The sequence below is a fragment of the Mustela erminea genome, chromosome 1 (genome assembly GCF_009829155.1).
Source record: "Mustela erminea isolate mMusErm1 chromosome 1, mMusErm1.Pri, whole genome shotgun sequence".
Lineage (NCBI taxonomy): Eukaryota > Metazoa > Chordata > Mammalia > Carnivora > Mustelidae > Mustela > Mustela erminea.
The window spans coordinates 103334153-103359588 of record NC_045614.1 but is presented as its reverse complement, the minus strand read 5'-3'; the positions used below and the strand labels follow the sequence as shown (position 1 = coordinate 103359588).

General features: G+C 36.3%; 1 protein-coding gene across 2 annotated transcripts in view; it reads right to left on the bottom strand.

Moving 5' to 3' along the window:
• PAK2 (p21 (RAC1) activated kinase 2) overlaps positions 1-25436 on the bottom strand; it is a 94737-nt gene that overhangs the window by 13710 nt on the left and 55591 nt on the right. For both annotated transcript variants that reach the window (XM_032336833.1, XM_032336839.1), the window contains 11 exons: positions 16278-16378; positions 15805-15952; positions 13966-13997; positions 13189-13296; positions 11652-11784; positions 9814-9877; positions 8250-8298; positions 7640-7752; positions 6170-6287; positions 4380-4479; positions 1868-2064 (listed from right to left, as the gene is read on the bottom strand). In XM_032336833.1, the coding sequence (XP_032192724.1) occupies positions 1868-2064; positions 4380-4479; positions 6170-6287; positions 7640-7752; positions 8250-8298; positions 9814-9877; positions 11652-11784; positions 13189-13296; positions 13966-13997; positions 15805-15952; positions 16278-16378 (1163 nt within the window). The remainder of the gene's footprint in view (positions 1-1867; positions 2065-4379; positions 4480-6169; positions 6288-7639; positions 7753-8249; positions 8299-9813; positions 9878-11651; positions 11785-13188; positions 13297-13965; positions 13998-15804; positions 15953-16277; positions 16379-25436) is intronic.

Sequence of the window (25436 nt, the reverse complement as noted above, 5' to 3'; positions counted from 1 at the left end):
TCAGTTGACAAAAATTTGACTATAAGCTGGGGCGCCTGGGTGGCTCAGCTGGTTGAGCGCCAACTCTTGATTTCGGCTCAGGTCGTGAACTGAGGGTCATGGGACTGAACCTTGAGTTGGCTCTGCACTCAGCGGGGAGTCTGCTTGGGCTTCTCTCCCTCTTCTCCTCCCTGACACTCACATACTCAGTCTCTCTCTCAAATAAAGTAAGTAAATGAAACCTTAAAAAACAAATGTGACCACAGGCTTGCAGGAACCCAACCCTGTATTTCCCCTAGCAGCAATAGTTCAGCATTTAATTGGTTAATTCAGTTATCTGTGGCTTTGCAAAACCTAATTACCATGAATGACAAAAACTGACTGCAAATGGAGTCACATCATAAGTGATCTTTTGTGTAGGACTTCCTGCATTTAACATAATGCTTTCAGGTTTAATGTTGTCTGTATCTGTCCTTCATTACTTTCACTATGACTAAATAACATCCCATTGCATCGATATACCACTTTTTTTGATGTACCACTTTTACTCACTCATTCATCAGGTGATGCACATCTGGATTGTTTCTACCTTTGAACTATTATGAATAATGCTGTTTCAAATATTTGTGTACAAGTTTTTGTGTGGATGTATGCTTTTAATTCTCTTGGGTATATATCTAGCAGTCAAATAACTAGGTTATATGGTAACTCAATGTTAACTTTTGAAGGAATTGTCCAATTGTTTTTCAAGTGCTGCATGCACCATATTACATTTCCACTAGCAATGTATGAGGGTTCCAATTTCTTCACATTTTTCACTAACACTTATTGTCCATCTTTTTTTTTTTTTTAAGATTTTATTTATTTATTTGACAGACAGTGATCACAAGCAGGCAGAGAAGCAGGCAGAGAGAGAGGAGGGTAAGCAGGCTCCCTGCTGAGCAGAAGACCGGATGCGGGGCTCAATTCCAGGACCCTGAGATCATGATCTGAACTGAAGGCAGAGGCTTTAACCCACTGAGCCATCCAGGTGCCCCTATTGTCCATCTTTTTTTTTTTTTTTTTTTTAAAGATTTTATTTATTTATTTGACAGAGAGAGATCACAAGTAGGCAGAGAAGCAGGCAGAGAGAGGAGGAAGCAGGCTCCCTGCTGAGCAGAGAGCCTGATGTGGGACTCGATCCCAGGACCCTGAGATCATGACCTGAGCCGAAGGGCAGCAGCTTAACCCACTGAGCCACCCAGGCGCCCCTGTCCATCTTTTTGATTACAGTCATTTTTATAGGTGTGGTGTAGTATCCTTTTGGGGTCTGATTTGCATTTCTTTAGTAACTAATGATATTGAGCCATATATGGTCATTTAAAAGTAGAAGTAGAAGGAAAAAGACAGACAGAAAGAAGAATGAATGAACTCCTCAACTCTCCACCTCCGCTGCTGAAACGCCTAATTGTTTCAAGTCTACCAACCCCATTTATAACTCAGGACCCTCGCTCTTTTGTTTGACTGTGAGCTTTAACATTGCCATCTACACAGATTTCTTATAGATGTGACCTTGTTCTCCTCTCCTGTGTACCTGGCAGTACAGGGGCCAAGGTTCAAAGCTGACTATCTGAAGAGTACATCTAGAGATCCTTTGCGGAAAAGTAAACAAAGTCTTACTTAAGTGCAAAATTTAATACCATACAGTTTACTAAAAATCTACAAACTCTTTACGTAACACATTCAACTCAATAATCCAGAAGAAGCAAATATTTTTAGATGCAGAGACTAGGTTATATCGACTTTTATCCTAAATTTTTGCCTAGTGGCTGGTGCAATCAGATTATAAATAAATGTTCTGAAGAAATGTGTTTTTCTAAAAATAAGGCTGGTGTTTAATTGCTCTTACCCTCAAGGGATTTTCATTGAGGTATGGAGGCTCTCCTTCTACCATCTCAATAGCCATGATACCCAGAGACCATATGTCCACTTTAGGGCCATAAGCTTTCCGTGTAACCACCTCTGGTGCCATCCAGTATGGCGTTCCAACCATGGTACTTCTCTTGCTCTGCTCAGGGGTGATCTGGGCGCAGAACCCAAAGTCGGCTATAAAACAAAACAAAACATATCTATAGTTAATGGTGCCCATGGATACTTTTATCTAAGAGCTCATGATAGATGACTTAATTAATTACATTTGACTATCCAGCCTCTTCTTTTTAAAAACTGTATTCAAAAAGTAAACCAAGGGCACCTGGCTACTGAAGAGTCCGTAGAGCATGTGACTCTTGTTCTCGGGTCGTGTTAAAGCCCCACGCTATGCATAGTGCTTACTTAAAAAAAAAAAAAAAAAAAAAGTAAGCCAGAATGGGTTTCCAAGGTACAATGTAGAATGCAGAATGGGTTTCCAAGTATCTTGATGATGTTATATACTCTCACTTTGTTTACTTTTATTTCCCACAAGCAAAGGACAAATGATCAGGTGGTCTTTTATTCTAAAGAATTATCCCAAAAATATTAATAAAGTTGAAAAAGGAAAGTTACCAAAGGTGAGCATCAAAACTAAAATTCTACAAATCAGGTAAAAAGGTCAGGAAATGGGAACTATTTTTGAAGAAAACAAACAGAAGCCAGAATTACTAAGTATCTGACCTAGCAGACAGCCTAGAAAAAGAACAGCTTTAACTGCAACTGTACCTAAAAAGGTCCTCACCAGCTTACTCTACTCATTTTGCAATAGGCACAGAAAGCCTAGGTTAGCAACGAGTGTTAAATTTAGTGGGATGAGAATCTAGAATTTTTTTCCTCCCTTCTACAGACCTATTCTATTTCAAACTCAACTACTACTAACATTTAAGTTTATAAGCTTTGGACTTTTTGTTATGAATTTACACAGGTACAAACATCACCTGTGAACTGAATAGTTTATTCGACCTAGTTAGGACACTCTGTTAAACAGCTTTTTAAAAAAAAGTAAACTCTACCCCCAACATGGGGCTTGAACTCACCACTCTGAGATGAAAAGTCACATGCTCTACCAACTAAGTCAGCCAAGTGCTCCAGTAAATTGTTTTTTAAAATTTATTTTTAGAGATTTTTCCATAGTTGTAAACGTTGATCTACCTCATTACTATAACCACACAGTATTACAAAGTAACAAAATTATAATTTACCATTCCCATACTGCTAGACATTTAAGGTACTTTTTGTTGTTCTTTACAATGTTACAGAGAACAACTTTGTATTTACTGTTGTGCATATGTTCAATAATTTTATCCAAGAGAATACTAAGTGAGCAATTGTTCAGTTAAATCATATTTATAGCTAAAATTGGGTACTTGTAACAAACCAGGTACTATTCCAAGTATCTTATAGGAAATCAACACACCTAATCCTCATGATAACACTGAGATAGGTACATTTATTAATATTATTCTCATTTTACAAACTGGGAAACTAAGGCATACATATTTTTAGGTAAATTATCCAAGATCATTCATCTAGTATGTGGAAAAGCCAGGATAAATCTATCCAAAAAAGTCTAAGTCAGCTTACATGTGTATCCACCAAAAAAGTATGAGAATGTCCATTTCTATTTTGCCTGCTGATTAAGATTAGTAATCATATTTTTTGACCATCTGGTAGAACCCCTTTCCTGTGGTTGAACAATACCCAGAAGAAATATCTTAAAAAAAGAGATATTGAAAAAGGAGTCAAACACTCCAACAGAACAGAAGGAAAAAATTTTGATCTGCTGATCCAAGAAATGCCTTGAATTTTGCATAGTTGGAGGAACCTCAACAGAAGTTCTTCTTGAATCCTCCACGTGGCAGTGGTTGAAACTGACAGATTACAGCCAGCAGAGTCCAGGACTTTCCCCCCCATGATTGTATCAAGTCTGATACAGAAGATAATTAAGAACAGAGGTTTTGTTTCTAGTCATCTTTCAGGTCAGGGTCATAAAGCCTCCCCCAAATGGGCCATGCTCTACCAAATCCTAAGAAAGCTGAAGAGCACAATGAGAAAGATTTACCCTAATAACAGAGACAAATTCAAGCTTATCTTTAGAAGACAGTACCAACATGAGGACAATCCCAGGCACTGTTCCTCAGTGCTTTACATTTTTAGTTCTCAGAGTAACTGAGACAGTAACTATATTATATATCTGAGACAGTAACTATTATTTTCCTTAACATCTGAGAACATAAATACAGAGATTAAATAACTCACCCCAAATTATTCAGCAAGTAGTAGCTGATCTGCTATTTAAACCCAAGCTGTCCAGCTCAGAGTCCACATTCTTTACGATTTTCTCCCTCCTCTTCCATATATTAAGTCACAAAAATATTAATAGGTTTCTTTTTACTTAAACAAAAGGCAGAACTATAGTAATAAATGTTACTTAATCATTTGCTACTTACTAAGTTTAACGGATCCTTCCATCCCCAAAAGCACGTTGTCACTTTTGATGTCTCTGTGGATTACTTGATTAGCATGTAAAAACTCCAATGCCTGTAAACACTAACCAAGAAAAACACCTATCAATGAAACAGTCCCTGAAAAGTCTAAAGGAAGTGAGTCAGTACTTATGGCCTAAAGCATTGCTTCAGAATTCTAATCGAGCCCCTGAAAAGTAGGTAAGAACCTGGGAGGTCCAGTTCTATCCAGCTGTTCACTGATGTGATGTTAGGATATTTTTTTCATTTCTTTTAGAGCAGATTTTACATAAAGTGATTTCGACAACTTAGACACCACTGATGAAAGAGTAAGTTTCCTCTTATGCCATGTTTCAGAAAGCACAGTCAGAAGTAAGGAAAAACTCTGCCCCCTTCCTTAAAATTCAAGAACAAGATTAGAGTTTTAAGATCTGCTTGCCCCTGTTTTTGAATATTAACTGAATATAAAATGCAAGCTTGGAAAAAGTTGTATTTTTATTTCTTACCCCCACTAGAGGAGAACAACAAAATACAGTACTTTATGAGTAACAACTAAAAATCTCATTTAAGATATTCTACTATCCATTCAAGGAAAGACAGATAAACTGTACTACATTTACCAAGCATTTTTTTAAGATTTTTTTTTTATTTATTTGACAGAGAGATCACAAGTAGGCAGAGAGGCAAGCAGAGAGAGAGGAGGAAGCGGGCCTCAGCAGAGAGCCCCATGAGGGGTTTGATCCCAGGACCCTGAGACCAGGACCTGAGCCACCCAGGTAACCCCCAAACATTTCTTTTTTTTTTTTTTTTAAGATTTTATTTATTTGTCAGAGAGAGAGAGAGAGAGCACAAGCAGGGGGAGCAGAAGACAGAGAGAAGCAGGGACTTCTCAGTGTGGGAGTTGATCCCAGGAACCTGAGAACATGACCTGAGCCAAAGGAAGATGTTTAACCAGCTGAGCCACCCAGGCTCAGTTCTGCATATACCAAGCATTTAAGCAGATTCTTGAGAACAAATCCTCCCCAAAACACTTGTACAACAGAAACAAATTTGTCACAATTTGAGGAACTCCTAAAATAATTTTTAAAACAATTATAAAAAGAAATTATTAGAGAAACAAATTAAGTATGGATATATTCTTAAGTTTTTGTCAGCTTTTAAGTGACCACTCTTTGTTAGAGCTATGTTACTAAAATACCATATTCATAACTGTTAAAGAGTTCTTATTTCCTCCCCTCCTGAAACAACCAAATGGTCTACCCCTTTGGTAGAGCATAATTAACTCAGAAATAAAAATTTTTAGTTTTAGTTTTGACTTAGGCAATTTGGCAGAATTCTACTGGCTTAAGCAATGGTATGTCTAAAAATTAAATAGTGAATATCAAAAAACACCTAGCTTTTCACCTCTGAGGAGATTAATAAAGCCAGAAGCAGACTTAATACTTAAGGTGAGCATGTGTCCTGCTTTGTGAGAGACAGTCCTTGTTTCCACTGTTGAGAGGCCTTTCCTTTCACTCTTAAAAGTACTCTGTTGGGATAAGTTCTAATGACGAACTCCCTGAAATATACCTGTGAGCTGGGCTCTTCAAAAATCCATACTTTATTCCACAATTAGCATGCACAGGAAGGATTAAATGGTATAGAGACAACCTGCACAGAGTATGTAGAGAAAGTATTGCACATAGTAAAAATCACCTGTGCGAAAACTCTCCTCGTTTTTTTTTAACCTCCTAAGTACGCATGGCTGTAACTTACCGGAAAGGGAGCGCACTCACCTCTCTGCAGACAGCGGCAATCTGTGCTTCATCCATGCAGGTCTCTGTCACAACATCAGTAAGCGATCCCCCAGCAAGGTACTCCATTACCACAAACAATTCATCTCCCATCAGGTAACTAAAAAAACAAGGAAAAACACACAAAATACACGCGCGTTTTTACTTTCACACCACTCTGCGCTGAAGAATTTAAATGTCAGACTCCCTAATCAGGAAGCTAGAAAGCTGGAAGCTGTGAGGGCCAGGAAGAAAACCGGCCAGCTGCAACCCCACAGTTCAGGAAAGTAACTGACAGGCACTAGGACTTTTCTGAGTGATTTCAGAGCTAGCCTACAATTGTAACTTGATCGTTTCAATTAATGTAACACTGTAAGGTAGGAATCATTTGTTCTGTTTTACAGATGAAGAGATGGAGGCTTGAAGAAGTTACTCATCCAAGTTCACATAGCTAGTAAGTGACAGAACCAGAATCAGAAGCCAAGTGTAATGGATTCCAAAGCTATGGCTTATCTTACCTACCCTGCAATACCCATTTGACATAGTACTTTCAAAAGCAGGGCAACAGACCTAGAAAATTGATTTTTATGAACATGGCCTCCATTACTAGGGCTAAAATCTAAAAATGTATTATCTTTTTCCTGTTCTAAATACATTTAAATGTGGAAATAAGAAAATCACCTATAATCTTCTATCTCCACCACAATCACTATTTTAATTTTCATTTATTTTTCAATTCTTTCATTTGCATATATGTAACTGCTTAACAATCCCCATATAATAGTAGAATATAATTTTCTATTCTGCTCTTTGTTCTATTATTTAACATCAATTCTTAAATGAGGTTTTGACAAACTATTTGCCCATGAAAGACAGGATCTAAAATAGAAACATGATCTGAACGTTTAAAAACCATGTGGCCAGGCACTGCTGTCAGTCAACACATGAATCACAGCTCATTTCCTTAATGTTTCCGATCATTTGTAATTAATATAAGCACCAGCAGTAATGTCTTTCATTTAACTGTTCTCCCTTACTTGCCAGGTGATATACATGTAGAAAAAAGCCTGCTAAAGTACAATGTACCCCCCCAGCCTTTTTTTAAAGATTTATTAGAGAGCTAACGAGTGTGCGCACATGGCGGGGAGGGTGAATAAGGAGGGAGGGGCAGAGGGAGAGAATCCTAAGCAGATTCCCGCACTGAGCATGGCGCCCAAGGCCTGGCTCTATCCAGGCTTGATCCCATGAACTGGAGATCATGACTTGAGTTGAAACCAAAAGTAAGACACTTAATCAACTGTGCCACTCAGGTGCCCCTGCAATGTGCTATATTTTCTTTTACTTCTCTTCCTCCTTCAAGCTTACTTATCAACACTGACACCTACTCTGATCAAGTGCCTGAGTAAGCTCTAAACCACAAGATGTAAAATTTCTACTTTTTCCCCCCACTGTTTAAGAAATAATTGTATTTACCTGTCCAAGAAGTTAACTATGTTGGGATTCTTTAATTCTTTCATCACCAGAATCTCATTAATGATTAATTCCTTCTTTGGCTGTTTCTGTAAATTAATCTGTTTGATAGCAACCTATGATGGAAACAAATTAAAAAAAAAAAATCAGAACAAGTCTCCTAATTCTCTCAGAAAATTACAAACACCAACCAGATAATGATTTACTTTATTGTGTATCTACTACATTATACAATGAGACTGTAACTTACTGACAGGTAATACTTTTACTTCCACACTGCCTATGAACAATACTTTGTAATACTTAGAGCCTAATTACTTCAAGATTACTCCTGAAGCTGATTACCCAACTCAAGGTCATACCAATGCCAGGAATTAATCCTCTTTTCATTCCAAGCTGGAAAAATAATTTTTTAAAGATCTGCTTATTTATAAAACTCAATACATAATTTCTTCTTTTTTCCCTATTAAGAAAAGTGCTATAAAATACAGAGTAATTCTTTCAACATATTAAACTGAAAAAAAAAATTCCCATTGATTATTCATAGGTTTATCTAGTTTCCTCTTATACTAAAAGCTAATGGTAACACCCAGAAGTATGAAAAAGTAGCTACCTCCTGTCCCAATGCCACATCAGTAGCAGTGAAAACTGTACCAGAAGCCCTAGGGGGAAAAAAGACATAGCCAGATTTAAGGTTTCTAAATCACTATCATTTATATATCTGAAGACTTTATACTTAGAACTAGAAAGGGATTAAAGAACATTTAAGACTTAACATTTTTAAAAAGGAGTAAAAGCAAGCACAGAAGGGAAAAAAAATAAGAAAAAGGCAATCCTCCTAGCTGAAACTTGTTAGAAATTTGTCATAAATATACCTACGAAAATGTAGGAAAAAGATAAAGGAAAGAAAAAATACATACTCATGGATCTACATCCATGCTTAAGAAACAAAAACCAATGAATAAATCTGAAGTCCTTGCACGTGCTTCCCAAAGGCATCCTTCCATGCTCCCAAAGGTAATCGGTGTTTGGTGTTTATTCTGCAGTTGATGCGCATCCTTTCCATGCATCTGTCTACACTTTATGTCTATCAATGGCCTAGGTGTGTATCACTATAAAATATATTCAAAGTAATTTTTACAACTTCTTATAAATGGCTTCGTTTTATGTATTTTTCTGCAATTTGCTTTTTAATTTTTTAAACTTATTTTTTATTTTATGTTTTGAGATCTGCTTTCTTAAGTTAACACTGGCTTTAGGGTGGGTCTTATACTTGCTCCCTCATTACTATTATTTATATTATTCAATATATTAATGGATATATTGGATAAATGGATATATTGGATAAATTTATCCATCATAATGCTCAAGAATATTAAGATGATTTTCAATTTTTGTTATTAAACCAGTTATGCAACGAAATTTAGTTTTTTTTTTTTTTTTTTTTAAAGAGAGGTAGAGGTGGAGGAGAGGCAGAGGGAGAGGAAGAGAGACAATCTTAAGCAGGCTCCACACCCAGCATGGAGCTGCATGAGGAGCTGATTTCACAACCCAGAGATCATGAGCTGAGCAGAAATCGAGCCAGATGCTTAACTGAATGAGCCACCCAGGAACCCCACCTAATTTAGTTTTTAGAACAAAATTCATAAAGAGGTTTTCAAAAAAGACTTAAGCTCTCTTTCTAAATTCACAGAATACTATCCAGAGATTAATAATAAAAATTCAAAATGTTCATTTGCTTCCAGGCAACAGAAACAAGTTTAAAAACACAAATTACTGGACAAAATCAGATCAGTAGACTCAAACTTCAATACTCAATAACGTGATTAAATACACAATTTTATTAGGCAATAAAATTGCCTATCATCTTGTAGTTAATGTTCTTATTGTCTTTTTATTATATTTGGTAGTCAAAAAATATATATTTGGTGGTCAATTTTTCCATCTAATCTCTTAACCACCAATGGGAAACAACATTTAAGAAAAAAACAATGTACGTCATTGCTCAATAGGTCAATTTTGTAACATCAGGTAGAAATAAATACATTACTTATTTACACAAATCCAGGAATACCACGCATAGAATGCTCTAAGTGCTCAATGTCAACAGGCAGAAGAGATACACTATACACCCAGGAATTACTACCATACTGTTTAATACAGTCACCAATACTTACCCTTGCCCAATTTTTTCATATCTTGTGTATTTTTTCTTAGGGTCACCTATGCTCACAATAGTTCCTATTTTAAACAAAAAACAACAACAAAAAGTTGGAAGCTCTCAAGCATTTCAAATTGTAAACTAATATCATGACTTCTTTTAATAAACTCTACTGATTTGAGAACACTGGTTTTCAAACACAACTTTCAAACACAACTTTCAAACACAACTTTCAAAAATTACGTATGCTGGGGTGCCTGGGTGGCTCAGTGGGTTAAAGCCTCTGCCTTCAGCTCTGGTCGTGGCCCCAGGGTCCTGGGATCGAGCCACACATGCAGCTAGCTCTCTGCTCGGGAGGGAGCCTGTTTCCCTTCCTCTCTCTCTGCCTGCCTCTCTGCCTACTTGTTATCTCTGTCAAACAAATAAATAAATAAATAAACAAAATCTTAAAAAAAAAAAAATCACATATGTTTCAAACACAGAACACTAAAGAAACTTAAGAAAGTAACAGAAGCAAGAAGACATATTACTTCCATGAGGTTGGACCTCCTAGCTAAGGTCTTAATTATCCTTTTTCTCAAAAATGAACACTTTAAAATGACCAACTGTGTTTAGTCTGCTAAGAATAAAGGGGTTCTCAGGATGTAGGATGTTCAGTCTTAATCGAGAAGTTGGTCATTCTACTTTTCATACTCCAGTGAAATGTACTGAACTAATGGTAAATTATGAAACTACTTATTATCAGAAATAATATATAAATGATATCCAAATAAATAAGCCTAAATGGCTTTTTTGACTCTTCCCACATACCTTCTATCTTCCAATATATTTAGGAAACCACTTATTTCTATAAAGATTACTCTACTTTGGTATTAACTAATCATATCTGTTTTAGGGAAGTTCACAAAGTCACAACTAAGCAACAGTTTTCCGATTAGTATTTGGACATAAAACTATAATATATTCTTATTACCATCAAGCCAAAACATGAGAAAACCATGCTAAGTTTTCACTTGCTCAAGGTAAAAGGAGGTATGATCATCTTACGGAAACTCACACAAATAACCCAGTATCCAATCTCAGGTCTACAGCCACTTTAGTTACTTTTCTTAGTACTTTTCCGTGATCCTAGATCCCTCTATGTCAGTGTTCTTTATAACTATAGTTGCTGTAGACTTGTAATTGGACATTCTTGCTACCCTCTTCCTGGCACTGTATACATTATTTCCAATGGTTGACTCAGTCCAATGACAGTTAATGGATGAAAAGGGAGAAGAGAAAAAAAAATTCATTTAATGTTTGCACATATATCTATACAGGAAGGCCACATTGTTTAGTTTTTTGGGAACATTTTGTATTCTCGTATTGAGAAACTATAAGTATATATAAATGTATACAAATCTCCTTTGATAAGGGTTCCAACCATAACCCTCAGATTTGGCCCTTTGGGAAAAAGTGTTGCTCCCGAAGGTACTTATCACCGCATATATTACCCAACAGTCAATACATAATAAACAAGCATGAATTTGGCTTTACCAGATTTTAACGGAAGTGACCTGTTCCTAGAAGGAAACAATTTATAATTTATGTCTTTTTATTCTTTAAGATTTTATTTATATATCTGACAGAAAGAGAGACAGAGAGAGGGAGTAGCAGAGCCTGATGCAGAGCGGGATTCCAGGACCCTCGGATCGCCACCTGAGTTGAAGGCAGACACCCAACCGATTGAGACACCCAGGTGCCCCTATAATTGATGTCTTAAGCCAAAACACAGGGTATAAATTAAAATCCATCTGAGCCAAATGTGTCAAGAACTGTTAACAATTTAAGAATAATGTAAAATAGGTAACATACTTAGTTTCTCCATAATCTCTTCATCTGTCATTTTGGTCTTCTTTTTCTGTTTGTCAGAAGACTTGGCACCGCTATCAACATTAGAATCACCAACTGGTGCAGGAATAGGGTCAATTACAGACCGTGTATAAATCTGCAGAGAGACAGCTCATTACTGAGATCCGAGGCAAAGTATTTTTAGGTATTCTTACTAGTACACTATTCAGTTCTTTGATTTTTAATCAAAACTAGTTTTCTCCAGTGTTCTGAAGAATGAGAATAATATTTTCAACTTATCTTAATAAAAGACCTGTAACGAAGATGAATAAATGTTAAACACTTTTGACACATGATGTATAGATTTTTAAAGTTGTCTAGCAAAACACCAGATCTCTGATGAAATTTAAGTTTAACCAGATCTAAAAGGATATGCCAGCATTCTTACTACAAAAGAGAAATAAACAGCAAAATTACAGAAACCATGATGTTGAATTAACTATTAATTCTCATAAAAACTTTTACCAAAAAACCCCCAAAGAACAAAAAAACCCTTTTACCAAGGATGATTTTTACCGTTTCATTTTTTTATTATTTTTAAGCTTTTTTATTTAAATTAAATTAACATAAAGTCTATTATTGGTTTCAGAGATAGAGGCCAGTGATTCATCAGTCTTATATATTACCCAATGCTCTACCATTTCATTTTAAACAGCCAATTCTAGGAGGTAAAGCCAGAAAACAAAGCCCTTTACTGTTAATCAGGACCCAGCAGCAGCAGTCTTCAGAGTCCTCCCTGCTGATTGTGCCAGCACTCCACCGCACACCACCTTCCCGCACTTTCCTTGTACTGGCACAGGAATACAGGACTCTTTCTCTAAGATCATTATTTTTTTTTAAAGATTTTATTTATTTATTTGACAGAGAGAGATCACAAGTAGCCAGAGAGGCAGGCAGAGAGAGAGAGTGGGGAAGCAGGCTCCCCGCTGAGCAGAGAGCCTGATGCGGGGCTCGATCCCAGGATCCTGAGATCATGACCTGAGCCGAAGGCAGAGGCTTAACCCATTGAGCCACCCAGGTGCCCCTAAGATTATTATTTTTTAAACTGTTCCCTATCCGGTGGGAATTTCATTCTCTGCAGCCTCCTGAATGACACCAAGACACTAAGAGAAATGTAAAGTGGGAGATTATCTACACAATTTGGGTAAGAAGTAGGATTTAAGTTTTAGATATAGCAGTTATCTGCACTGAGAAAAATAGAGAAAGCCAGAGAAATAGATGAATTCTCTGGAAGAGAAGGGGTAATATAGAAAGGAGAAACAATGAGGTAACTACTTTAACTTTTAAGGAAGTCATTTAATTTTAATTAAAAACAACAACAACAACAACAACAACAAAAAACCTAGTTTTTGATTAACGATTTTTAGGTAAAGATCTCCTCATTAGATTTTCCCATACTGAGGGTTTTTGGAAAATTAATCACTGGCAGACAACTACAGACTGCCGTTTCTTAAAAACACACATGCCCTGACAACCACAGTCCAAGTACCCAGACACGCACTGATTTTGTATGATCTGGTCGTGGGGCAATAACAGGAGGAGCAGCCTCTTCATCATCATCATCTTCCTCTGTTACTACTGCAGAAGTTTCTGATCCCTTGGTACTCAGCTGTATTAATCACATGAACAAAGCAAGGAAGACAAGTCAGATATAACAATAAACATACTTGAAAAAATATATTTCTTTAATAGCTCATTTCAAAATGATAAAACCTCATTGGTTCTAATCACTTAAAAAGTAAAAGGAATCCTATAACTTATAGAAAAGTTTATGAAATGTTTACAGTAAGTACCAAGTTCTCTTAAGAGAAAATCTGTACCTTTTATATGGACAATTTTATGTCCCTTAAGTCGTAAAAGGAACCAATCACTTTGTTTGTTAAAACCAAAAATAAAGATCCTGTAGGATTTGTGTAAGTCAGTCATTTTTGGTCATTTAAGACAGCTAGATTCACCTTCAAAAATGGTGATTGAAGAAATAAAAGACGTTAATTTTTATAAAGAGCTTACTACATGCCAGGTGTGTGCTAGGTAGGTACATTTCTTATTACTGCACTTTGTCTTCATAAAACTCAAAAGAGACTGTTTCCTCCTAATTGAGGGAACTGTTTACTTAATATGGGATCCTTATTTGTTTAATCAAGTGGCTAGCTTAAAACATATTAAGTATTTATTTCTGATGGCTGTAATTTATTTTAGAAAGCTAAATAAAAACTGATATTTGTTTTGAGTAACTTAAGTTAGAACAAGAGCTACAAGAAGTAATATATTAACTTACTGCTGGTGTTCCAGAAGGGAAGCCATCTTTCTCTGAATACAAAACAGAAAATAATGCTAAGTCAACAACTCAAAAAAGAAAATGTCTATATAATAAAGAAAAGGAAAAAAAAATAAGAGGAAGAAAATACAAAGCAGAGCAAGTAGAATGTTCTTAGACTGATTACATTTGAAGATGAAGTAAACCTTGAGAAAAATGACAATACCCGTAGTCAAATATGAATTTATGTGAGACTGTATTAACAAATCTCAAATATCTTAATGGAACTCTGTAAATTTACTAAAAATCACTGACTTGCATACTACAAATGGGTGAATTTTATAGCATTTGAACTACATTTTAACAAAGTTATTAAAAACATTTGTAACTATATTTCTCCATGTGTATATATTAAAACAGAAGTTTATTCATAGCAACACTTTCTTCAGAAAAAAAATGGTCTATCTAGAAACTTAAAGCAACTATTCAGACAACAGCGACTGTGAAAAGGAAAATACTTGGCATAAATTTTGAACAATAAGAAGGCATATTCCTAAGGGCTAAACACAGTTTGTGAAGACTAAACATTGAAACATTCATTCTGGAGTTTAAAAGAGCAAGTTTTGTTTTGTTTTACTTTTCAATAGGCCCAGAGACTTTTACATTTTTATACATATATATAATATCTAGCAATATATGCTAAATAAGATCATTAATTATGTATACATTAATATTATTTAACATATACTATACATTAATAAACATATACAACATACTTATATTTGTTATTTAAGTATATAAATATATATTTATAAATATTATATTAAAGGTATATAGTTAATATAACTTTAACATATATATGAACTACATAATATGAAAAATAGGTGAAAAGAATATACCATTTTCTGGTCAAACACTGATTTAAAAAAATTCTAATTTACAGATGTACTGATACAGAAGTTCTAGGGACAAGTCTGACCTTTTGCTAAGGATACAGAGATCAAGATCTAACTAAAAAAATCAAGATTGTTTGTCCAAGTGCTCTCTATTTTTTCTTTAAGCACAGCCCATATTTCTGTGAAAATGTAATCAACTGCCATTAATTAATACTACATGTATGATTTTAGGGGTCAGAGAAACATAAAGACACCTTGGGGACATAATTAGCAAAATCCATGGGTCCATGGGTCAACAAATAAATTACAAGGAAAACAATGTGAGAATCCATGTGAGGGAGCCTAAACATCAAAAGAGAATCAATAGATACAGCAAACAACTATATTGCATGGTCTTTATTCTGACCCTGATTTGAACAAATAAACTATTTAAAAAAAAAAAAAATCCACTATACTCCAATTCTTACCTAATGATAATCTAATTCCAAGGCATAAAAATCTTCATTCTAATGCTTATTTTATGTTTGTATATTTGATAAGTTTTAATTTTTGAATGGACTTAAACATTTTTTACTTCAAAGTCTGTGTATTTAAATATGCTAACAACGCTCCTCCTGTCCTACTAACAATAAATATATTTCTAGTATGAACCGGTCTATAAATCAGCGCCTTTCTCTTTTATTGCTGGGAGTCATTCCAAAGCAGTGACATGAAAAAACAAACAAAAGACCAAAACATCCACTTTTGGCAAAACTAAGAGATTAACATACTCCCCAGACTCCAAATTATGCATAAAAGCTGCTCCAATTAGTTTACAAAAGGCAGATCTACACAAGGGCAACAATAGAGACAGGAACCATACCACAGCTTTTTACTTTTCCAAAAGCAATCTTTTTATCTAGGTGTGCTTCCCAATTCTGCAATCCCATTTGAATCAGCCTTTTGCCACAGTATGACGTCTTACCAGGAGGAGTAAAGCTCAGATATTTCTGCTTCACTGTGTTGGAGTCATAGAACTTTAAGACATCCAGCACAGCCTGAGGATTCTTCTTTTGCTCTAATTTGGTGATGTTAGAGGTCTGTAATAATCGAGCCCACTGTTCTGGCATGCCCTAACAAAAAGATATTCAGAAATTAGTTGTTTTGAGTTGCTCCAATAAAATCAATTTCCAAAAGTAAAAGACAAAACACAAAAAACAAGTCAATCAACTGTAGCCTTGATTAAATTATAAAATGTCTTTTTTTTTAGATCTATTTTGTGTAATTCTAACTAATGCGCTCAGTTCCCTAAGAAAAAGATACATCCAAACACAAACACTTTTATAAGAAATGAAAAGCACTAAGAATTCACAGTTAATATGTAGATAGAACAGTTAGCTTGAAACTGAATACTGCAAAGAAAGGTTTGGGTGCTGATACATAAATGGGTAAACTTACAGTGAATTCTCCAGTGACCGCATCAAAGCCAACATGAATGGTATGCTCAAAATCAGATGGAGGAGAAATTTCTGGCCGTTCTTTTTCCTTCTTCTTACTTCCTAGAGGGCATTCAAAAAAGAATCAGCTTATTTAAACAAGATTAATCAAGGTACTCACAAACCTGTTTCTCTGAAGAACCAATTAGGAACAAAGTTTTTTTTGAAGAAGATTTCCCCTAAAGACACTGGCTGATGGGAAACTGATAAAAGTAAAGTAACCTATTCTGTCTTCAAGCAGGGGTGGGGACAACCATGTCAGGGTCCTGATTAAAGAGGTACCTGGATTGACCCAGCACCAGGTCTGAACAAAAGAGCACACGACAGAATGAACAGCCCTTTAGAGCACTGGTTCTCATAAATTGAGGCCTACACTTCAGATACTGAGCAATCTGGAAAACAAAGTCTATGAAGTCCTATTTCAATTTGGCTCTATTCATCCCAAAAGAACAACTTACGTTATTACCACCGACCACCTAGATAGTATAGACTGTATAAACAAAGAGTTTACAATAAGCACGCCACCTTTCTTTAGCAACTCTAGCTTTTCCTTTTATTCAAGTTAATAACTGCTACATCTTTTTTTGTTTGTTTGTTTGACAGAGAGCTAGAGAGAGAGCACAAGTAAGCAGAGCGGCAGGGAGAGGAGAGAGAGAAGCAGGCTCTCTGCTGAGCAGGGAGCCTGATGTAGGGCTCGACCCCAGGACCCTGGAATCATGACCAGAGCCAAAGGCAGCCGCTTAACAGCTGAGCCACCCAGGTGCCCCAGTAACTGCTACATCTTAATGCTTCCCAGTTTTTCCATGGTTCCACCAATTATTCCTGACACACGTCTATCAACAGTATTCTCTGTAAGTACCCCCATCCCCACTCCTCAGATCTTCCCGCTCTAATCTGCAGTAGTTTATCCCTAGACTTCTGGCATAGTTGTCCTCCTAGCACATTCCTTCCCTTTTACCCTTGCTAGAATATTTTCTGGATACTTTGTTCTCCTCTTTTTGGTTTACCCCTTGATACTTCTTGACCACAAATATGTATTTAGGTTGAAAATGCTTCCCCCCCCTCAGAACTTCTTTTAATCTCTAGTGTTGATATTTAGAAGGTCAATGACAGAACAGAGTAGAGAGCCCAGATATGGACCCTCAACTCTATGGTCAATTAATCTTCGACAAAACAGGAAAAAATATACAGTGGAAAAAAGACAGTCTCTTCATTAAATGGTGCTGGGAAAACTGGACAGCTTTAAGTAGAAGAATGAAACTCAACCATTCTCTTACACTGTACACAAAGATAAACTCAAAATGGATAAAAGACCTCAACGTGAGACAGGAATCTATCAGAATCCTAGAGGAGAACATAGGCAGTAATCTCTTTGATATCAGCCACAGCAACTTCTTTCAAGATATGTCTCCAAAGTCAAAGGAAACAAAAGTGAAAATAAACTTTTGGGACTTCATCAAAATCAAAAGCTTCTGCACAGCAAAGGAAACAGTCAAAAAAACAAAGAGGCAACCCACGGAATGGGAGAAGATATTTGCAAATGACAGTACAGACAAAAGGTTGATATCCAGGATCTATAATGAACTCCTCAAACTCAACACACATGAAATAGGCAAACATATCAAAAATGGGCAGAAGATATGAACAGACACTTCTCCAATCAAGACATACAAATAGCTATCAGACACATGAAAAAATGTTCATCATCACTAGCCCTCAGGGAGATTCAAATTAAAACCACATTGAGATATCACCTTACATCAGTTAGAATGGCCAAAATTAACAAAACAGGAAACAACATGTGTTGGAGAGGATGTGGAGAAAGGGGAACCCTCTTCCACTGTTGGTGGGAATGCAAGTTGGTGCAGCCTCTTTGGAGAACAGTGTGGAGATTCCTCAAGAAATTAAAAATAGAACTTCCCTATGACCCTGCAATTGCACTCCTAGGTATTTACCCCAAAGATACAGATGTCGTGAAAAGAAGGGCCATCTGTACCCCAATGTTTATAGCAGCAATGGCCCCAGTCGCCAAACTATGGAAAGAACCAAGATGCCCTTCAACGGACGAATGGATAAGGAAGATGTGGTCCATATACACTATGGAGTATTATGCCTCCATCAGAAAGGATGAATACCCAACTTTTGTAGCAACATGGACGGGACTGAAGAGATTATGCTGAGTGAAATAAGTCAAGCTGAGAGAGTCAATTATCATATGGTTTCACTTATTTGTGGAGCAAAACAAATAGCATGGAGGACAAGGGGTGTTAGAGAGGAGAAGGGAGTTGGGGTAAATTGGAAGGGGAGGTGAATCATGAGAGACTATGGACTCTGAAAAACAATCTGAGGGTTTGAAGTGGCGGGGGGGTGGGAGGTTGGGGTACCAGGTGGTGGGTATTACAGAGGGCACGGATTGCATGGAGCACTGGGTGTGGTGAAAAAATAATGAATACTATTTTTCTGAAAATAAATTAATTAATTAAAAAAAAAAAAGGTGGTCAATGACATTTTGAACTACTGCTGAAAATTAATTGTCCATATATGCCTGGGTCTACTTCTAGATACATAATTTTGTTGCAATGATCTCTTTATCTTTATGCCAATACCAGCCTGCCTTGACAGTTGAAGTTATAAAAGTAAGCCTTGAGGGGGGCCTGGGTGGTACAGTTGGTTAAGCATCTTGCTGCCTTCGGCTCAGGTCATGATCCCAGGTTTCTGGGATCAAGTCCTACACTGGGCTCCCTGCTCAGTGGGGAGTCTGCTTCTCCCTCTCCCTCTGCTGCTCCCCATGCTTGTGCTCTCTGTCAAATAAATAAATAAAATCTTAAAAATAAATTTAATTTTTTATTTTTTGTAAACATATATTTTTATCCCCAGGGGTACAGGTCTAAGAATCGCCAGGTTTACACACTCCACAGCACTCATCAAAGCACATACCCTCCCCTATGTCCATAACCCCACCGCCCTTCTCCCAACCTCCCTCCCCCCAGCAACCCTCAGTTTGTTTTGTGAGATTAAGAGTCACTTATGGTTTGTCTCCCTCCCAATCCCATCTTGTTAAAATATTAAAAATAAATTAATAGGGAAGTATTCCTTTTCATTCAATTTTCTGGAAGATCATGTAAAACTGTTGGTATTTCTTCCTTAAACATTTGGTAGAATTCACCAATGGAGCCATAAGGGTCTGACATTTTCATTGTGGATGGTTAGTAACCACAAACTAAATTTTCCTAGAAACACTGTTTTCAAGTTACCCATTTCTTCTTGAATGAATGTTGAAAATCTGTCTTTCAAGACATTTTCCCACTTTATCTAACATGTTTGAATTTGTTCCCTAATCATTTTTAGTATCTATAAAAATGTGATCTCTTTCATTTTCAATATTGGTAGTTTGTGTCTTCCCCCTACCCCCCTTCAGTCTGCGTAGAGGTTTATCCATTTTATTGATAATCTCAATAAATCAGCTTATGGTTTCATTGATTCTTCTATTTTATTAATCTCCATTTTGAATTTTGTTATTTCTTTTCTTCTACTACTTTGGATCTTACTCGCTCTTCCTTTCTAGTTTATTAAGATGGCTTTGCTTAAGTCACTGACTTAACATCTTTTTCTTTTCTCATACAGATGCTTAATACCTAAAATTTCTTCTAAGTATTGCCTTAACAGCATCATACAGATACTGATGCTTTGAATTTTCATTTTCATCCTATTTAATATACCTCCTAAGTACCCTTTTGATTTCTTCATTTATTTGCAAGTGGGTTTTTGTTGTTTTTTTTTTTTTTTTCAAATATTCCCAGGGATTCTTCTGTTATTGATTTCTAATTTAAATACACTGTGGTCATAGAATATATTTTATGTGAGTTGAATCTTTCTACATTTATTAGGCTTTTAAAAATCTCCCTACAATGTGATCTAGCTCAGTAAGTAGTCTATGTTCACTCAGAAAGAATGGGTATTCTGCTAGTGGAGTGTTCTATAAATATCAACAAGTCAAAGTCGAATAACAGCAATTTTCTGTCTACTTGCTCTACCAATTACTGAGAGAAGTGTACTTGCATCTCCAACTATAACTGGAATTGCCTATTTCTCCTTAAAATTGTATCTGCTTTTGCTCTACTATTAAGTGCATAAATGTTTACTTCTATTACATCCTGATGAACTGACCTTATTACTATTCTAAAATAACCTATTCCCTATCTTTATCCCTTAAATATTTAGGGCATTAATTTTTGCTCTAAAATCTACTTTATCTGATTTTAGTGAGTCCAGGTTTCTTTTCACTGTTAGCATACTTTAAAGAAAAAGTCCTTTTATTTTGACCTATTTTGTAGCTTTATATACTTAAGTGGATTTTTAAAAAGATTATTTATTTATTTATTTATTTGACAGAGAGGGAACACAAGCAGGGGGAGTGGGAGAAGCAGGCCTCCCGCCCAGCAGGGAGCCTGATCCAGAGCTGGGTCCTGGGATCATGACTGGAGCAGAAAGCAGACACTTAATGACTGAGCCACCCAGGCACCCCTTTAAGTGGATTTCTTGTGGACAGCATATAGTTAGTATAACCTCTGCTTTTTATTTACTTTTTAAAAAAGATTTTACTTATTTATTTGACAAAGAGAGACACCGCAAGAGAGGGAACACAAGCAGGGGAAGCGGAAGAGGGAGAACCAGGCTTCCTGCTAAGCAGGTGCCCCTGATACAGCTGGGTTTAACCCTACTATTTCATCATTTGTTTTCTAATACTCTCTATTGTTTACATTTTTCCTCGTTTTGATTAAATATTTTTTTGGTATCTTTAGCATTTATTTATTTATTTATTTGATTAAATATTTTTTATAATTCCCTTTTATCTCCTTTGTTGGTTTTTAAAAAAGATTTTATTTATTTATTTGACAGAGAGAAAGAGATCACAAGTAGACAAAGCAGAAGGCAGGGGGGTGCGGTGGGAGGGTGGGGGGAAGCAGGCGCCTCGCTGAGCAGAGAGCCCAAAGCGGGCCTTGATCCCAGGACCCTGAGATCATGACCTGAGCCAAAGGCAGAGGATCAACCCACTGAGCCACCCAGGCACCCTCCTTTGTTGTTTTTTTAAAAAATAACTCTTTATATACCATCAAGTTCATCTGGGTTTTAGTATAGAGAGAGAGCGAGCGAGCGAGAGCTGTGCAACCATCACCACAATCTAACTGTGGACATTCTCATCATCCCTAAAAGAAACCTTGTGCTCATTAGCAATCACTTCTCATTGTTCCCTCTCCCCCTCCCAAACTCTAGGCAACCACTAATCTTTGTTTGCCTATTCTGGCCATTTCATATATACAGGACCACACAACGTGCCGTCTTTTGTAAATGGGTTTTTTAACTTAGTTTTTGAGGTTCATTTATGTGATAGAATGTATCAGAATTTCATTTCTTAAAAACTAAGTTATTTTTTTAAGAGATTTAGACAAAAAAAAAAAAAAACTTTTACCATTTCCACTGATTTCCATTCCTTTATGCAGATTCACATTTCCATCTGATAACATTTTCCTTCTGCCTGAATGGTTTGGCTTACCATTTCTTATAGGGCAGGCCTGGTGATAAACCCTTTCAGCCTTATATATTTAATATATATATACTAGGCTTCATATATTTTAAAAAGTCTTTGTTTCCCCTTCATTTTTGAAAGATATGTTCACAAGATACAGAATTCTAAGTTGACAGATTTTTTTTTCTTTCAGTACTTTAAAGATGTTCCTTCTTATCTTCTGAGATACACTGCTACTTCCATGAAATCCACTATCATATTTTGTTCCTCTAAATGTAAAGTGTCTTTTCTTTCTGGCAGCTTATTTTTTGGCTTACAACAAGGTTTTTTTGTTGTTGTTTTCTAATAGACTATTTTTTTGAGCAGTTTCAGGTTCACAGAAAACTGAGCCAAAGGTCTGAAAGCTTTTTAAATGTTCTCTTTATCACTAGCTTTAAACAGTTTGATTATGTGTCATGGTGTAGTTTTCATCATATTTCTTTTGCTCTGGAATTCACTTAACTTCCTGAATCTATGGGTTTATAGCTTTCGTTAAATGTGTAAAGTTTTCAGCCATTTTTTAATAAGCTTTTTTTTTTTTTTTTTAAAAGATTGTTAAAGTCTCCAGTTTTTGGAGACTTCATTTGCACTTATATTAGCTCTGCATGTAGTTTGTCCCACAGCTATTCTCTTTTGTTTCACTTTTCTTCTCCTAAGTTTCATTTTGGATGGTTTCCATTGCCATGGTCTTCAAATTCACTTATCTTTCCTTCTGAAATGCCTAATCGATTGTTAATCTTGCCTACTGGATTTTGATTTGTTCTTTTTTTCTATTTTCCATTGCTATTCCTAAATATGCTGAATCTTTCCTTTGGGTTCTTCAACATATGGAATATAATTTTTCATTTTTTTTTTTAAAAGATTTTACTTATTTGACACAGACAGAGAGAATGCAATAAGACAGAAGGAGAAGCAGGCTTCCGGCTGAGCAGAACACCCGATGTGGGGCTTTATCCCAGGACCCTGGGATCATGACCTGAGCTGAAGACAGACGCCAAACCAACTGGGCCACCCAGGTGCCCCAGTATTTCACTGCTTTAATATCCTTGCTTACGAATTCATCATCTGTGTCATTTCTGAATTGATTTCAATTGATGGATTTTACTCATTATGGGTCTTTGCAGGCCTGGAAAATACTAAATGGATGCCAGACACTGAAAAATTTTCCCTGGTAGGTACTAGATATTTTTGTGTTCCTATAAATGTGAGCTTGTTCTGAGACACAGATAGGCTATTCTTATTCCCCCCTCATATGGCGGAGAAATAAATTTATGAAGAGTTGATCCTTTTAGGTATTAAAGTTTTGTTAGGTAAAATTGGAGCAACATTTAATATAGAGCTAATTCTACCCCATTAATGTTTTTCTGAATAGTGTGAACAGGAAATATTCTAGGCCCTGTGGACATCGAGGATAGTTTCCTTTCGGCATTTCCAGTGATTCCTTTTCCAGCTCTGGGTAGTTATTCGCACATACAAGTGCTACTGAAGACTCAAGGGGGACTTCTACAGATCTTTCTCTCTCTTGGGTATGTGTGTATAAAAACTAGTTGCCTTGACCTCTCCCAACTTCCAGTTCTCTTTCTTAGCTCTAGGAGACCATTTAATTGTCCTCCCTTTGCTGCAGCCTGACAACTCACAGCAGACAGTAAGCTGGATCAATTGTAGGATTTACCACCATTGTTTCCCATTTCTCAGGGACTGCTTTTCTTTATTATCTGATGTACAACATCATGAAAACCATTGTTTTGTATATTTTTTGCCAGTTTTTAGTTCTTTCACATGGAGGGGTAAATCTGGTCCCTGTTACTCCATCTTGACTGAAAGTATAACAGGTTTTGCTGTCTTATCTGTGGTATTATGAAATTTCAGGATGATACAATTTGATGAGGTCTTTATTCTTTCATTGAGCTGAGTACTCAGTGAGTCCCTTCCATCTGAAAATCATATTCTTCAGATCTGGAAAATTTTTTTCTTTTATTCCTTGGATAATTTTCTTTGTTCACTATTAGTTAGATCAGTAAATCATACATTTCCTCTCATATTTTCCATCTTTGTATTTTTGTCTAATAATCTGGGAGAATTTTCTTGAGTGTCTTTCAAATCTTCTACCGACTGGTATCTTTGGTTTGGTTTGGTAATTTTAAATGTTGATTTCCCAAGAATTACTTTTCATTGTTTTCTGATCATTCTTTCTCTGAGAATATTTTCCTTATTTCACGGACGCCTTTTTGATCTTTTCGAAGATTATATAGTTTACTTGCATGTATAGGTTGGTTCCCTTTACCTCCACTGTCTGTTTCTTCTATATTTCTTTTTTATCCCCTTTGTTTTGTACTCTCTTATAACAAGGGTGTTTTTCAAATGTCTAGTAATCCTCTGCTGTCTACTCATACAGAAAAGTCTTAAAAAGTTAACTAGAAGATAAGTCAGCCTTTCACTTAAAGGTGGGGGTGGGGTACCTAAAGTATTTTTTCCCAGGGCATTTGTTTATCCAGAGAAAAATCTTCCAATCTCTGTCTGGTCCGAGGGCTTAGAAACAAATTTAACATGTTAACACGCTTTCAATCTGCCTTTCTTCCCCCCCCCCCCTTTTTAAAAAAAGTTTCAGAGATAGAGCTTAATGATTCATCAATTGCACATAATACCTAGTGGTCATTACATCATAAGGAGTGCCCTCCTTAATGCCCAGCACCCAATTACGCCATTCCCCCACCCACCTCCCCTGGTCCAGCAACGCTGTTTGTTTCCTATAGTTAAGAAATCTGCCTTTCTTACTCTTGTGCTACACCTTTCACTGACTCCTCTGACAAGGATGAGAAGCCTCGTTTAATTTCTCCTCAAATACATATGAACATTAGTTTGTTCTTTTCTTCTACTGGAGGATGGGACTTAAAACATTTCACTGGCTGTATGGGGTAAAGAAGGGATCCTAATGGGCCTCTGACACCACCTACATGATTTTCAATTAATCCCCCCCCTTTCAGCCTGAGTATTATAGCTCCCCACCCCACCACACACACATGATGTTGTGTGTCCCTAAATCCTACACCTCTGAGATTTTTACAAGGAAATGGGTTCACTTCTCACACACATTCTCATCTGCAAATGCTTAGGATAGGTCCTCGTCTATTCAGTTTAGTCAGATGTCACTTTTCCATCCTTCTTTCAAATATGTATACTATGTCTCTTCTTCTATTCTCTTTGCCCTTGTTATATTAAAAGCATCTTTTTAACTGTCATTTTACTTGGGTCTGGGGAGGGATAGTAAATAGAGGCATGTGGTCAATCTGCTGTATTGTCAATCTGCTTTGTTAACCAGAGAAGTCTTCTACTATAAATGAGCTAAAAGTCATGTTGTTTGATAGGTCTGCATATCTACAGTTGAAAGGTCACTGTACACACTATTCTTTTTTTATAAGATGCTACTGACCCAGCATTAGTAACAAACGTATTATATTTTTTTACTAGTGATGATGCATTTGTGCTCAACTGTCCATCTCCTTTTTAGGTCTCGTGACACGCAGTTATTTACAAGAGATATGACTATGGTAAGTG